The sequence below is a fragment of the Chiloscyllium punctatum genome, chromosome 32 (genome assembly GCF_047496795.1).
Source record: "Chiloscyllium punctatum isolate Juve2018m chromosome 32, sChiPun1.3, whole genome shotgun sequence".
NCBI lineage: Eukaryota > Metazoa > Chordata > Chondrichthyes > Orectolobiformes > Hemiscylliidae > Chiloscyllium > Chiloscyllium punctatum.
Window position 1 is genome coordinate 39,123,881 of NC_092770.1, and position 16,932 is coordinate 39,140,812.

At 38.5% G+C, this 16,932-nt stretch overlaps 2 protein-coding genes across 6 annotated transcripts in view; one reads left to right on the forward strand and one right to left on the reverse strand.

Annotated features, from left to right (window-relative positions):
* The window catches only part of LOC140458071 (cyclin-dependent kinase inhibitor 1-like), a 94,333-nt gene that overhangs the window by 5,129 nt on the left and 72,272 nt on the right, over positions 1-16,932 (forward strand). For 2 of the 4 annotated variants that reach the window (XM_072552117.1, XM_072552116.1), the window contains exon 1: positions 4,808-5,335. The exons of the other annotated variants lie outside the window; for them this stretch is intronic. The gene's annotated coding sequence lies outside the window, so the exon portion shown is untranslated. Of the gene's footprint in view, positions 1-4,807; positions 5,336-16,932 lie in introns of those variants that run through there. 4 annotated transcript variants of the gene reach the window in all.
* cdkn1bb (cyclin dependent kinase inhibitor 1Bb) lies at positions 795-4,422 on the reverse strand. Of its 2 annotated transcripts, none has more exons than XM_072552115.1 (3): positions 3,626-4,422; positions 3,110-3,241; positions 795-1,542 (listed from the first exon to the last, which is right to left on the reverse strand). In XM_072552115.1, exons 1-2 carry the CDS (start codon positions 4,104-4,106, stop codon positions 3,117-3,119), a joined length of 606 nt encoding a protein of 201 aa, XP_072408216.1. In that variant the 5' UTR covers positions 4,107-4,422; the 3' UTR covers positions 795-1,542; positions 3,110-3,116. The 2 variants fall into 2 exon arrangements, with proteins under 2 accessions (XP_072408216.1, XP_072408215.1); XM_072552114.1 differs by having other exon boundaries at positions 3,102-3,241; positions 3,626-4,419.

Here is a 16,932-nt window from a genome sequence, read left to right on the forward strand (position 1 = left end):
CCCAACCGTTTGTTTCGTCCGGTCGAGCATGGGCCAACGCGACTGCGACTAGTGGGCGGGGCAACACGTTTGAAAGACAAACACGGCTCGGCGCGCGCTGACGTTGGAGTAGCTCGCGCCCTCATTGGCCGCCACACCGTGGCGTGCTTTTTTTAGTACGCGAGCTGTCAATCATCCACAGAGCGCTAGCCGCCCCAGAGCTCGAGCTCCCCCTCTCCCACACACACTGTAGCTGCTCCTGGGAGTGTCTGGCTCCTACTTAGCGGGCGATAATGTTTTACAAAGCTATTGTTTCTGCAGCTACTGTTATTTTTTTAAAATAAGGCTTTCAAATGCATGTCGGTCCGCTTTTCCTTTGAGGGGGGAAGAAGTTAGGTGGTGAAGATAGGGTACAGGAGATAAGCACTCTGCCATTCTGTTGTCAACTCCCCCGCCACGGTAAATCCCCTCTTCAAAAATCACACCCAAGAAGATGCGTTTATCATTTAAAAATGTCTTAAGCATCAGAAGCAACTGTTTCAGGGTGCAGATAAAACCCTTGGAATTATAACGGTTTTCTGAAAATATGGAACATTAAACATTTTACTTATTTCTTTGACTAGGTGTAGCTCGCATCGACACAAAAAAATGCATCATCTCAAAATAAGCCTTAGATTTACAATCACACAAGCCCCCGAGATCATTTTCAAATCATTATGCAAACCAAAACATCCCTCAACTTAACTAAGGTAGTAGCACTGGCTACTTTAACGGTTCCTTGGACATTTGCAATGTGAATTAGCTATACACACGTATATTGTACGTTTTTCTTTATTTGAAATCAGGATGCGGGACAAAGTCAGCATCTCTTCACACGTTACAAAACAAAAATGAGGAATATATTCAATATTAAGGCAGAAAATGGCTCAGGACGCTTTCTCTTTCAAGCATAGCCTTATATTATGACAGGCAAAAACGGAAGGGAAAATCTACAATAAAGCATTTACAAATGCACATGAAGAATGCCACTTTGGCTTAACGGAAAATTATCTTCTAGATTCCAAAAAAAACAATTCTTTTCAACATAAATAAGTTAGTATAATTTCTCAGTGTCTTTACAAAGTTATGTACACAGGTACATTTTAGATTTTTTTTATTCTTTTAAACATACAATACACAGGTATTGTAACTTTGCAGTTTCTAAACTGCATTGGAAAACTATACTGCTACTATTCAAGTCATACATTGTCTAACTCTGTGTTTTAATATTTTCCCGTCTCATCCCTCCCTCCCCTCCCCTCCCCCACCCCCACCCCCACCAAAAATGGTTTATGTGCTACAAAAAAAAACTATATACACAGGTAGTAAAATCAGCCAAGTGATAAAGGAAGAACCTAATTGCACAGCGCTATATCCACTCTAAAATAGGCGGTTTAGTGTTCACAAGTTCAGTGCCTGGGCTCTCCTCACTTGGAGAGATAACGATATGTCTGTCTCTGAGGAGATCGTCCTCGCTTCATCAAGCACTGCCATGGATGAACAAGGAAAAAAGGATCTTCATATCTAACAAGGAAAAATACGAAGTAAAAAAGATTAATACAATGTTTGGTAATTATATATGATTGGAATTACTTAAAATGCTATTTGGCATAGCCACACTGATAATTTCAACTCAGCTGCTGATTACAGGGTACAGTTGGCAAAAGGGTTAAGCAATTGCAATTGGTTATTCAACTGGACGCTGAGCCAACCAATACCATAAAGTAGTGTTAAGACTTGTGCACAGATACAATCAAGTTATTATTGTGATACTTCCATATCTCATTTAAAATCTAGCAGCTGGATAAGTTGCATCTTCTGCCTGGAAGTTATCAAAAAATCCATTTCAGTCAGCATCGTGGGACTTTATCCCATTGGACACAAAACCACATTTAAACTAGCAGCCATAACTTTCGAATGCATAAACATGTATTATTTGGTAATCCAAATATAATTAGGACTGATGCTCCTAGGCCTTTTCTTAAAAAAAAGATTTGTTTTCTGATTCAGTGAGAGAGGCAAATTGACAAAGTTTGGCAGCACTAACTGAACAGAAAGTCACCGAAATGAGTGAGTATGTTAGAGGTTTTGGATCTGACTAGTTAGATCTATCAAGTTAAAGAAAAGTCATAACTGCAAAAAAAACAGTATTTTGACAAAGGATATTTAAAACGTCAGCACAAAGGTGCATAAGGTATCTTGTGCTGTGTGAAACTGATACAAAAGACAAAGTTATTTAGCACGTGCAGTACTTCACACAAAGTGGGCAATATTTTCAATGCTTTACTTTTACTATGGCTACCAATGTGGACAAGGCCAAGAAATAAGAATAATCTCCAGTAAGTTTTACTTTGTTGAGACGAGCCATTTAAAATGTAGCTTCCCCACCCTACCCCTCGTTTTGTGCATTGAATCTAATAGTGTATATATTCCCTCCTCTCATATCTTAATACAGCACAAAATCATTAGGGGAAATTAGTCCCAAAATGAGAAACGTTAAACATGTTTGTAACGCAGCTATTCTACAAATTTGTACTCCATCCCAAGTGTTACTTTAAATGCTGCTTGGATATTTTAGCTGGGGAGATAAAGGACAACTTCCTCTAGTGATCCATTTTTATCGTGATTATTTCTCCTTTTATTATATTTATGGTGGACGTTGGCGTAAAGAAAAAAAAAATGCTCATTGTATAAAGCCTACAAAGACACACCACTGTTGTGGTTGCGCACTCCCCCGCGTAATGTACTACATTTTCAGTCAGTCCTGTGACTTACTTTATTGACAAGACTTGGGCAAAGCAATCTACTATATTGGGCAGGGAAAGAAAGGTCACCGAAGACGTTTGGATTTTTGTGCAGAACGCAATAGTGTATCTAGTTATTTGAAAGCAGCTGGAAATAATCACCTGTGCATACGTGTCGTTCAGGAAAATATAGCAAAGAAACAGCAGTGACATTATACCCTGTATACACTTTCAAACCTGGGCTAGTGAGGCCGATTGATCAATGCAGTCTTGTTGCTAGCTACGTTATAGGATATTTTGGGAGGAGACAATCAATTGAAAAAGGTACATCATAACTACCTTGTCACCTTTGTTTTATGTTTGGTGCCCGCTCGAAATCGATTTCTTCGGCGTCTTCTCTAATGCATTTATATTGGGAGAATTTGCTGACCAGTCTGTCTCCGTCGCTGTGTTGACTCTTTTTGCTTCTGGAAATCCATCTATAATCAAGAAAAGCTAGTTAAAAATTGAAATCAGGATGATGGTCTATTATGAGGGTCATTCCTACTCCTACTGAAGACTTGTGCTGGTGGGTATTAGTCAACCACATCTCAAGCTTGTTGAACGAGGAAAAAGCCGTTTGCTTCATCTTTCTAAAAGGCCTTTGAAGTTGCAGTAGCCTTTTTCAAACGTAGGGGAACTCATGCTTAACCCCAAATAGACCAAGAACTGCACGATTTTAAAAGCAGGTCCACTGGAAATAAATGAGTAAACCACTGGTTGGGGGTGAAAGCTTCTTTTTGCGCGAAAAGAAAAAGGTCAGAAAGGTCCGTTTGAAAATGGATCCTGCAGCTCCCAAAAGAGAGTGCATCTTTGTCACTTACCGACTGACGCAGCTCGTTTTCGGGGACTACAGCACTGCTCTTTTGAGTCCGTGAAATGTTCAGTTGTCTCTTTAACCACGTCCTTTTGCTCTGAATTCGTTAAGTGCGTGTCCCCTGAATTTCCCAGAGCCAAAGTTCCTACGCAAACAATCGCATGGTTCCCGTTCACATCCACACTGCAATCCGCTGATGACACTTGCTCCCTCGGAGAACCCCAGTAAAAATTAGGCACATCCTTGCAATCCACCGCTTCCCATTTGTAATTCCCATCCAACGGCTTGTCCCTCTCGAAGTCGTAATTCCACCTTCTCCTGTCCTGCTCGCGGATCTCCTTCTGTTTCTTTTGTAAGTCTCGGTTCAACTCATCGTGGTTTACGGGACCGAAGAGGTTCCTGCAGGCTGAAGGTTTCGGGTGCCCTCCTTGCTGAGCTGCCATTCTCTCCAGCGAAGGGCTACCATTAGAAATGCGTACGTTTGACATTTTTTTTTTCCCCTTCGTACCCCCTCTCACTGCAAATCGTCCGAAGCCTCACAGACAGCAGAACTGCAAGGTTACACGATGTCACAATATCGTGCAATTCTTCAGAAAGCTGCAAAGCACCGAACCACAACAAAAATGCTAACAACAACAGCAGTTTACAACCTATCGCTCGTCAAAACCGATTCTAGTAAAGGCGGAAAAAAAACTGGCTTTTTTTTCAGTTACCCAATATGGCGAAGGAGGCTGACGAAGAGGAAACTGAGTGACGGACAGGGAATTTTAAAAAGAGAGCACCCTGCGATTGGCCGGAGTCAAGCTGCCCCGCCTTTGTCCCGCCTTCATGTGTAGGGCTGGGACTCGGGAACGAGCTTGCTCAAGGCTGGGAGCGACCTTGTAATAATCTAAAAACGTTTTGTTTATTGACAAGCAATCTCTCTCTTCCCTCCCCCCCTTCCCCCCTCCTCGAAGGGAGAGTGAGAGGTAGGCGCCTGTGGAGTAGTATTAGCGAAGCGTGAAACCTACTAAAGAGGAGTCAGCTCATAGCGCCATCAACCCGACAGCCGTAGCAAACACAGCCCTCCCGCAGCAAACCTGATTACTCCTACATATTGCATCACTTAGATTCATTGAAGTGACTTTATACCGACTATTAGGAATATAGAAAAAAAACACATGACATCGTAGGAGTGCATTTGGTCCATCGTTCCCGTACCCGATGGATAAGCGCCCTCCAACCTCTATCCCAGCTTTCAAGCTCCTGGTCCGCAGCCCTGGACGACAGGGCAGCTCAAGAGCATATCCGAGTGTTCAGTTTATAAACCAGCTAACCTACAACTCAAAGTGAACATTACTAATTGTCAAAATCTTACAAATGCAGCAAACACCTCGCAATAAATGATCGAGAGTAATCAGACTAATTAGGAAAGTTGTTCCTACTGTCTGCTCAGACATTCCAAAACTGGAAAATTTTCAGTGAGTTGGATGATTTCGCTGCTGATTGAGCACAGCCGCAGCACGCATGACCAGTCGAGTAACTTTACTGAAAAGTGCTCAAGGGGTTAACAGTGTGTCGGTTATATTTTAAAATCTTAACTGGTTTCCTTTTATGCGACGTAAACATGTTTCTTGGCGGATTTTTTTTTTTGCTGTGATCTTGGACTTTCTGCCAATAACCGCTTTCAATTGTGCAGTCTATCATTTTTGTGGATTAATCATCTGAAAGTGGACGGGTGAGTGTGCAGAATAAAGATTATTAAACAATAGCGATGTAGTCGAATTCACGAAGTACGGGATTCTCTTTCTATTTTTTAAAACATTAACGTGGGTCAGGTTTTTTTAAGCAGATTTTCATTGTAGACACTGGAGTTTAACTGCCAATTCGTGTCTCCCTTCAGCAATATAGCAGGTGACTGCACACTGAAAGAGTACTAAAAGGGCGCGTCAGAAGTTATATCGTTTTTAAGAATTAAACATAATGTTAAAACACGTACTGTAGTTGATTTCTCGGCAGTCGTTTGAGAACCTTCTCGGCGTATTAATAACTGTAACAAGGTATTACGTTTAGGATCTAGACAAGAGAACCAGGGAATGATTTTCGAGATTCAATAAGTTAAGGGCGACTGTTTCTTTACCTCCAATGCAGTACTTGGGAAACGAAATGAAGACTCGGATCTCACCGTAAAACATGTGTAATTGTATTCCAAGAAAACAGTCAATTTCAGTAAACATTAGGACGTCAACAGAACTGAAATGCAGAGGTCGATCTCAGTGTTTGCACATTAATTGCGCTGTGTTTACTTATGAATTGCTGGGCGCAGCAAAGAAAAATATGAAGAGTCTTCACTACAATAAGTTCGGCAAGGCAAAAGCTGGAAAGTAATTGATTCAGTGAATATTTTCAGTGTAATTTATCATTGCTTAGAATTGTTTTATTGTACTTCACAATGTAGTATATTTTAGAATCACTCTTTTGGGGGACTCTGCGATCAAAGGGAAAATACCGTATATATCTTTTTCTCACATAAACATGACTCTTTTGGTAAAACTATGGAGTAATTTCTAACGTGTTCCAAGATATACCGGCCAAACAAGACTGACACAAAATAAATAGATGTCTGATTTACCGAAAGCATATTTCCAAGTGCAGTTGCAATCAGTCTAAGTACATAAGCTTTATATCCGCCCCATCTTCAGAGAGCAAAAAAAAGGCTTGTAATGAATGCGGAATCACCCATTCTTATCTCAGACAAATTTCAGAGAGGTTATGTTACTCGTAATCAATGTGTTATTCTTAAATGTTAAAGTACAGCATTAACCCCTGTCACTCAATCATCTGAATTGCATAATATTCTGTTAAGTCCTTGACAGCGAAACGGGAACGGAACAGTGGAATGAGGAAGGATATCCAGGGAGTGTCCAATATTTAGCGAGGACTTTGCATACTAAATGCTATGGGCCCACATCGCAGTGTTCTCATATTTGATCTAGCCATTCAAGGGTTGTTTCTCTCTGAAAAGCCATTCAGACGAGGCATATGGATCGTTGCATTTTGTTGTACCTCAATAGCTATGCTGAATTTTGCAATCATGTACATGACCATTTGTTGCAAACACTTAATGATTGCAATATAGGGAGAATAGAATATGAACGCAACCTAAAAACAAAAAAAAGGACAGTAAGAGCTTATATAGGTATATAAATAGGAAAAGGTTAGGAAAGCCAAATGAGGGTCCATGACAGACAGATAGAAGAATTTATAATGGGAATAAGAACATAAAAGAATTTCCCTGAAATAATAGAGTTCCAAGGAACTAATGAGAACGAAGAACTGAAAAAAAAAGTGTTGGTTGAAAAAAAATGTAGTCCTGGAGAATTACTGGGATTCAGTACTCTACAACCTAGAGTAGAGAGATTAAATACATTGGTGGTTATCTCTCACGATTCTATCAATTCTGTATAATACCCCCAAGTTGGAAACTTTCATATGTAACACCATCACTTAATAAAAACCATAGAGAGAAAATAAGTCACCATAGATGCGTTAGCCTGACATTGGTGGTAGGAAAAATAACGAATGCTATAAAACAGCTGATAATCACCCAGTTGGTCAGAGTGAACATGGATATATGAAATGAAAATCACATTTGACAAACTTGTTGGAGTTTTTGAGCTTTTTTTGAGTTGGTAGGGGAGAACTAGTGAATGTTATGTCCTTGGATTCTGAGAAGGTGTTTGATAATGTTCCATGTAGGATGTTAGTAAAGAAAATTAGAACAAGTGGGATAAGGGCAATATACTAGCATGGACTAAATCTGGTTAACAGACAGAAAACAGAGTAGGAATAAATAGTTCATTCTCAGATTGGCAGGCTGTGACTAGTGGGTTACTATAAGATATTTGCAATCTATGTCAATGATTTGAATGTGAGGACCAAACATAATATTTCTAAGTTTGCCGAGAGCACATATCTAAGTTGGAATCTAAATTGTGAGAAGGATACAAAGTTTTCCACAGGATTTAGATTGCAGAAAGATTGGGGAAAATGTAGAAGATGGAATTCAATACGAATAAATGAGAAATTATTCACTTTTGGTGGCAGTAATGAGGTGCATAGTATTTCTTCAGAGGTTGAGTAGTGTTCCCTTTCCAAAAGGAAAATGGGTCCTTGTTCATATCACTGAAAGCTGACATACAAATGCAGTAAGCAATCAGGAAGGTGAATGGTATATTGGCTTTTTATCACAAGAGGTTTTGAGTAAATAGTAAAAATGTTTTGGTATAATTGTATTGAATCTTGGTGAGACCATAGCTGAAGTATTATGTGTAATTTGGTCACCTTATGTAAAGAAGGGTATACTTGCTGTAGAGAGAAGTCCACAGAAGTTCACCAGATTAGTTCCTGTGATGGAGGATTGCTTGAGGAGGCTGGGCCTATGTTCACTAAAGTTTAGAAATATATAAAGGTGAGTGTGGAACAATGTTTCCCCTAGTTGGAAAAGTGGAGGCATTAGTCTAAAACAATTTCTGCCACACAGAATAGTGTGCATTACGTTCAAGGCATAGGTTAATAGATTTCACGATACTACAAACATCAAGTGTTATAGGGATGGAGCAAAAAAATTGTATTGATACAGATGACCAGCTATGATCTAATTTAGTGGAACAGGCCTGGGTGAATGGCCTACTCCTGCTCCAATGTTTCCATACACTAATATTTTGGAACATTATTGCAGCCTTCAAAAATGTCTCAGATTGAAATATAAGAAATGAACTAGAGCCAGTCCTAAGCAGAGAAGAAAATAAAGCAAGAGAAAGAAAGACAGGAAGGGGAAACACAGAAGTGTGAGAAGTGAAAAATAGGACAACAATCAATTGAGGACATGTGACTGTATTCAAGGGTGTAGAGCTGATGGAGATCATGCAGTATGTGGCCAGGATGGGGAGTATAGTGGGTTATTTGATGAGTAGGAGAGTCATTGGAGGGATTCGAAAGAGAATCCAGTTCTTTGCAGCAGTGGGAAGCTACCTGAATTTGATGGGGTAATGGTAACTAGAATTTAGAGTCATAAAGTCATAGAGATGTACAGTACAGAAACCGATCCTTTGGTCTAAATCATCCATTCAGATCAGGTAACCTAATCTAGTCCATTTGCCAGCACTTGGCCCATATTCCTCCAAACCGTTCTTATTCAAACACCCATCCAGATGCCTTTTAAATGTTGCCGTTGTACCAGCCTCCACCACTTCCTCTGGAAGCTCATTCCATACACACACCACCCTGTGTGTGAAAGAGTTGCCCCTTAGGTCTCTTTTATAACTTTCCGCTCTCACCCTAAACCAATGCCTTCTAGTTCTGAACTACCTCACCCCAGGGAAAAGACTTTGTCTATTTATCCTATCCATGCCCCTCATGATGTTATAAGCCTCTATAAGGTCACCCCTCAGCCTCCAACGCTACAGGGAAAACAGTTGCATCCTATTCAGCCTCTTCCTATAGCCCAAATCCTCCAAGCCTGGCAACATCCTTGTAAATCTTTTCTGAACCTCAGTAATCACTGTAACATCCTGTGTAATTGTGATTTTTAAATGATAGAATTGGTAAGGTTATCATTGGAGGAGTGTAAGCCATGAATCTATAAACATATGGATTTGGACTTTTATGGGAAAGAAAGGCAGATGGGGAAAAGGCAGACAATATTGTAGAAGTGAAACAAAGGTGCCCTGGTGGATGACAAATTAGCTATAGGGAGGAAGCAAAGGTAAAGCTTGAACAATAAAGCATGAGGTAGCAGCCAAGGATAAGATACTGTAAAGTGATTGCAGCAGCCATAAAGGATGACTTGGTTCTGCAGGCATTAACTTGGAGAAGATATGTGATCATCCAGGTTTTTATGTTGAATACACAATGGAAAATGTGTATAACCATCATGCTGAAAGAATATGATATAATTTATAAAATGGCATGGGTAATTATGTAACCCAGGTTGCACTAGTGATGTTTAGATATGGAAGGACAAACTTGTTGGATGTTATTATTTACGATGTGACAAGATGGAAATAGAATAAAACAGTGCTACAGACATGAACTGTGCATAGAGGTTTTAGAAGAATATTGTGCCTAACAGTGTTGAATACATTCGAAAGATTAAAAGGGGTACATTTTTTAAAAATCATTGGATTCCAACAGTGTAGACGCAAGCTATTCCTCGAAAGAGATTTTCACATAACCTATTTTCCCCGTCAACACAGTGCTGTTTTTTCTCTTAACCTTGTAATTTTTCCCTTTCCAGGTATACTCTATTTCCACTTCTGGTTGCAAGTTACTATTAAATCTACTTCCATCACTCTGAGAAGGAACAATTAGCCACGGTCCTAATTAAATAACATACCTTTGGTGATTTTGAGTACTAATTATGAAACCGAAGCCTGATTGGATGATTTTTAACATAGGAGCAGCAGCAAAGGCTGGCAAGACCAGCATTGTTCTGACAAAGGGTCACCAAATGCAAGGCATTAGCTCTGTTTATGTGCATCCCAGTTGCCCTAAAAGGTAATACTGGACTGTTTTCATGAATTACTGCAGTTCTTATAATTAAGGAACTTTTACAGTGTAGCTTGGCAGTGAATTCCAAGATTTTGAATAAGCTATAATTAAGGGGCAGTGATAAATATCAAAGACAAGATGTTATTTGACTTTAAGGGGAAGTTAAAGACGTTAGTGTTCACAAAGAAATTCTGCTCTTGCCCACCCAGACTTTGCAGGTCATGAGTTTGGAAGGTAATGCTGAAGAAGCCTTGGCAGTAGTTGATTGGTGTCGAGAGTGTGGTGCTGGAAAAGCACAGCAGGTTAGGCAGCATCCGAGGAAAAGAAGAATCGATGTTCCAGCAAAAGTCCTTCATCAGGAATAAGGCTGTGAGCTGAAAATAAAGAATAATACAGCACAGAAACAGGCTCTTTGGCTCCTCCACATTTTGCTCTTCCATACTAAAACTGTCTTCACTTACAGGATCCATATCTCTCTATTCCCTTCCTTTTCATGTATTCATCCAGGTGCTTCTTGAATGCTGCTATTGTGTCTGCTTCCACCATCTCCTTTGGCAGCATATTCCAGGCACTCACCACCCTTTGCGTGAAAAACTTGCCTCACACATCTCTTTTAAATTTCCCTCCCTGCACCTTGAACCTGTGTCCCCAAGGAATTGACCCCTCCACCCTGAGGAAAAGCCCTCATACTTTCCACTCTATCCATGCCATTCACAATCTTATAAACTTCTATCAGGTCACCTCTCAACCTTCTGTGTTCCAGTGAAAACAAATCCTTTCTATCCAACCCTTCTTCATAGCTAAAATCCCCCATACCAGGCAACATCCTGTTAAGTCTCTCCAAAGCATCCACCCGTAGTATGGTGATCAGAACTGTATGCAATTATTCAAGTGTGGCCTAACTAAAGTTACATAAAGATGTAGCATAACTTGACTATCCTTATACTCAATGCCCCTTCCAATGAAGGCAAGCATGGCATTGGCCTTTTTTTACAACCTGATCTACATGTGCTGTCATCTTCAGTAATCTGTGGATCTGCACACCTAGATCCCTCTGCATATCAATGCTCCTAAGGGTTCTGCCATTCACTGTATAATTTCCACCTGTACTTGACCTTCCAAAATGCACCCCCTTACTTTGTCTGTATTAAACTTCATCTGCCAGTTTTTTTGCCCACGCCTCTAACTGATCTGTATCCTCTGACAATCCTCCTTACTATCCAAAATTCCACCAATCTTTGTTTCATCCACAAACTTACTAATTAGACCTGCTATATTTTCCTCCAAATCAATTATGTAGATCACAAATAGCTGAAGTCCCAGCACTGATCCATGTGGAACACTACCAGTCACAAACCTCCATTCCAAAAACATCCTTCCACTGCTATCCTCTGTCTCCTATGACTAAGTCAGTTTTGCTTCCATCTTGCCAACTCACCCCGATACCGTTTGGACATCAAGCTTTTTATGAAAAGCAGGGCAAAAAGAAAAGGTTTTCTCCGCAGAGATTGGTTTTCTGGAAAATAAATACTTTGGGCAGTGGGTTGTTCTTGAAGGCAAAAGGATAATGCGTAGGAGTCTATTGCTCTGATGTTCTGACATACATAGTCAAATCACTAATCACAGTCAGATCTAAAGTCTTACAGCTGCAGTTTGTTGACAGAATACAATTTTGCAATGTTCTTTTAACCACGGTTTCAAAAGAACAAATAGGTTTCATCCTGAAGTGATTTTCTTTTCAGAAATGAAAGTGATCAGCTCTGCATTTTGTTCAAAGTGCACTTCCCTCCAAATTAACAAGAATCTCTCCAAGCCAGCCACTGTGCAAAAACAATCCAGGCAGGGTCTACAGCAAAACAATTATCATTGGTCATATGAGTTCTAGAAAGCCTTTTTTAAAAGTGCAATTTCACCATGCAAGTTTAATTACCTCTTTTAAAGAAACTACTAGGTATGTCCAAAAAAACTTGAAAACAATTCCTTTCTCTACAATCCTTCAAAATATAAGTTCTCAAAGAAATATAAAGCATTTATAATAATAGCGAGTAGTTGGGATATGGAATGTATGGCACGTCCATGTGGTGGATGCAGGTTCAGTTGAGGCATTCAATGTACACGATTGAGGGAAGAAGGCAAGCAAATAGTACTAAGTAATAGTGTTCATTCAGAGAGCCAGTGCAAACATGGTGGGCTGAACTGCCCCTTTCTGCCCTGTAACAATTGTGTGCATGTCTGCAATTTAAGTTCTCTTTCTAAGTCTCTTCATCATCTAAATTTCTGTCTACCTGTTCAAAATAAAACCTTCTTAAACATTTTTGACTATTTTCCTTCATCCTCCCAACTCTTTCTACAACCACTAATTTTCTACATCTACCTGTCCAGAAATGTTATTACACCCCTCTGGAGCAGGTAGGACTTGAACCCAAGTCTTCTGGCCCAGAGACAGAGACTGTACCACTGCATTACAAAATAGGCCCTCCACTAATCTTTACTCCTTCCCCTAAATTACCTTCACATGTTTTGTTAAATGAAAACTATAAGATGTAAGCGTTGTACTTGTTTGTAAGGGTTTTAATTTTGAAGATGTTACTGCTGATTACATTAATGACCGCTTATGGCTCTGTAGCATGTGGAAAGTTTAGAACTGCAGCCAAGCATGTGTAATAGTTAAAGTCAGTTCGTGCAACACCAATACCTTTTTCTCTGACTTGTATGTGTGATTGTGTTACTATTATCCAGGTCCAATTATCGAGCTTGCTTCACGTCATGCTTATGTATGCAGGTAATACAAATCCATATTGTTCAAAGACAAAGGAAATGTCCATCCTATTTTGAGAATTCTGTCCTTTTGAATCCAATGAGGACAGTTTCCGTTTCGTTCCTCATGTTGTACCTTGCACTAATAACAATAAATTTATCAACCTATTTAATTGAATTGTGGTCTTACATCTTAAACAGAAAAGTAACTAATTAATTGCAGTGAGAATATAATGTAAAACTACACATCCCGAAAACAAAAACAAACTATAAAATACTTACTTGAAACATGGTTAACTTTAAATTAACTAGTGATGTAAATAACATTCTGAATACTTTTGCGTAAAGTTCTTAATGAGTTTGTGCCTTGCCAAGTGGTCCTTTCAAAATGAAAATGTTTTTTTGTTTATATTACTTTTCAGCAGATTTGTTATTTAAAGTAGAAGTTTATAGGGTAAAAATTGCCTAATTCCCCCAAACCAGACACCAGGATCGCGGTATAAATAACCCGCACCCGTACATGTTGCTGCCTGCTTCTTTGTCATAGATACGTGCAACAAGCAACGCCGACCATGTTTAATTGGTTGCAGCTATCACCATCCGAATATTGCGAACAACTTGTGCTACTAAAAAGCAGCCCGTATTTCTTAAAGGTGAGACGCGTTTTGGCTGCAAGACATGGGGATTGGAGTGATGGTTGGCTCCTCTGAAAAGCTGCTATGAAGGATGATTCAGAGTGTGCACAAACATTTTCAGATACTGCACTGGAGTCCTCATTATCGAAGTGTAGAGATGTTCAGTATCCAGTAGGGGGCAGGAAGACTTCCAAATCAATGTTCAGGAGACAGCGGGAACAGGGACAGGGGTAAATGCCAGGAATTTTGTTACATGAACATGGATGCAATGCAGGGAGGAAAATAAATGATATTGCAGAAATTGTCATGTTGAATAATTCACCTTCAACTTACATATCCTTCCTATTGCAAACTTAGCCTCATCTAGAGCCCAGTTAACTACCCGTCACCCATTAGCTACTTACAAACAATCCTTATCAATCAAACTCAATCCTAAAATACTTTATCTCACCCTCACAAACTTAGCACAGTCGCAAGCCTAGTCCAACAACTCTCAGCTGCCGTACGTACAATTAAATCTTGATCATCACATCACCGCCCAAAAAATGACAGGGCATTTACTGACATATTTTACTCTTTCTTGAAAGAGGTGATGCAAACTGGGAGCTAGCAGGAAACACACATTTTCAAGTGTTTTGAGGACAAATATTACATAAAAGTACTCACTACAGTATTTTTTGCTTTGAGTTTCTAATAAAAGGTTTGTTGCATTTTTGATTTCAAAGTCTCTTTCCTTATTCTATCTTATTTTCCTCTCTTTTCCTTCTAGTGTGACTTCTGTCTATTCATTTTTACTTTGGATCACCTTTATAGGATGTCAATATCATTACTTTCCATTATTGTTGCTTATTAAATAATTGCTAAACTGTTATATAGTTGCATGATACAAAACCAAACATTGTATTTAACACTATGTAAAACTATTCATTGTCATTTCACTGTATGAAAAATCCCAAAATATGAAGTTTTGTAAAAGCTGTTGAACTTTTTTCCTACTGTGCACAGCTAGTGATTATTTTTTCAATACTCTTGTTAAGTGCAAATTACCATTCCATGTAAATGCTCCATAATTCGCAAATGAAAAAATAATCCAGTTAACATAAACTGGATGTGAACTAACTCCCCATTAATCATAATAATAAAAAATGCTACCAAAAACATTAAGACAAAAACTTATTTCTGATTTTCAAATTATTATTCAGCAAACCTATACACTGGTGGATGAAAACTAATCTTAACCAGTTGAAACTCCTTTGGCCTAGTGGCATCCCCTGTACGCACACAAACTATTGTTTTCTTACTTAAGAAAATTTGTGCCAGTGTATTTAAATATTATGTTATGATAACCTACTGCAGAATTAATTGAATGATTAAATATCGACTGCAAAGCATTGTCTATCACTAGGGACAGATTTAAATTCTTTTGTATTTTCGTTTGAACTTTTTCAATACATTTGTTAGAATCCAATCAACATCATAACCTTCTCAAGGATAAGTAGAGGAGAGCATCAAATGCTGATCTTGCCAGCAATGCTCAAGTTCCATGAAATAATTTTTTAAAATAAAGAATAACAGAATCTGTTAATTGCCTACCGTCAGGCACATTATTTTCCATTATTGTTGGTGATTAAATAGTTGCTAAACTATTCTAAAGTTGCATGATACAAACCAAACTTTCCTATATTTAATGCTATGTAAAACTATTCAATGTTATTTCACTGTATGAAAAATTCCAAAATATGAAGGTTTGTGAATGCTGTGCACAGGCAGTGATTATTTTTTCATTACTCTGTTTACTATGAATAACCATTCCATGTAAATGCTCTATAATTCACAACTGAAAAAAAATCTTTTTAACATAAATGAGATGCTAATTGTTTAGCCTCCCATCATATTAATAGGTAATTGCTACCATAAAACATTAAGACAAAAAAAACTCTGGTTTTCAATTTATTATTCAGAAAGCCTAAATATCACTGGATGAAAACTAATGTTAACCAGCTGAAATCCTTTGGCCTAGTGGCAGAACTTTACTGTACATCCCCAGCACGCACACAAATTATTGTTTTCTTACTTAAAAAAATTTGTTCAAGTATATTGAAATTGTTCCACAAGTAGGCATGTTTCAGTGTGTACAACGGGTAAAACTCAAAGCAACAAATTGATCAAACTTTCCTCAATAGTAGTGGATGAAAATGTTACTGTTATAATATTAGGCTGGATTTTATGGAATCCCTCCCAGCATGTTTGACAAAACACTTTAATCACATTTACTGGATTTTTAATTCAACTCAGTAGAGTTTTGTGTCTCCAGGAAGAAATAGGATGCATTGTCTTGAAACATTTGAACATAACTTTTGTCATGATTTCATGTGTAAAGAACATAATGTTTAATCATGCAGTGACTTCTGTGAAATTCAGGTATCGTTTTCACAACAAAAACAATACCATTGGATGATTTGTTTACATAAATATTTTCTTAAATTTCTAAATCTTTGACACTTATTATGATAAGTACCTGAAGTGGTTTCTCATTGGCCTCTTCACAGTTTTAATCTTCACAATACCTTACCTAGTTTGGTTTCAACTGAGGAAATCTACTTTACTTTATGATAGGGAGGGGAAAGCAGGTCCATACATTCTGTGCAAAATTCTGTACCATTCAAACTCCAGAGCTGTTTATCTACATCTTACTAGCACACTATCACACTCTTCAGCTTTAATATGCTCTTTATAACCCCTATGTCTTTGTTCTTTCAGCCAGTTATCAAGATAAATGTGGTTCAATTTCTGATGACATTTCTGTGAAGCACCTTAGAACATTTCTAAGGCATTTTATAAATATAAATTTTTGCTATTCTTTCCATTACTCACCTTTCAAGATATTTCATTCACTACATATTTTCAATCCTTGCCTTCTTTCTTAAATTGTATCTTTCACCTGTACCGTTTAGAGTCATAGAGTCATAGAGATGTACAGCACAGAAACAAACCCTTCGGTCCAACTCATCCATGCCAACCAGATATCCTAAATTAATCTCAACCCATTTGCCAGCACTTGGCCCATATCCCTCTACACCCTTCCTATTTATATCCCCATCTAGATGCCCTTTAAATGTTGTAATTGCACCAGCCTCCACCACTTCCTCTGACAGTTCATTCCAAACACACACCAATTTCTGCATGAAAAAGTTGCCCCTTAGGTCATTCTTAAATCTTTCCCCTCTCACCTCCATAACATGATTATTATTTCTGAAGTACTTTGCAGTTTTTCTCAGTTTTCCAAACTTGCTGTTTCGTATCATCAGAAAATTTCAACATTGTTCTTTCTATAACCATATCCAAAACATTTTTATATGAAGAATTATAGTGTACTCAACATTGATCCTGA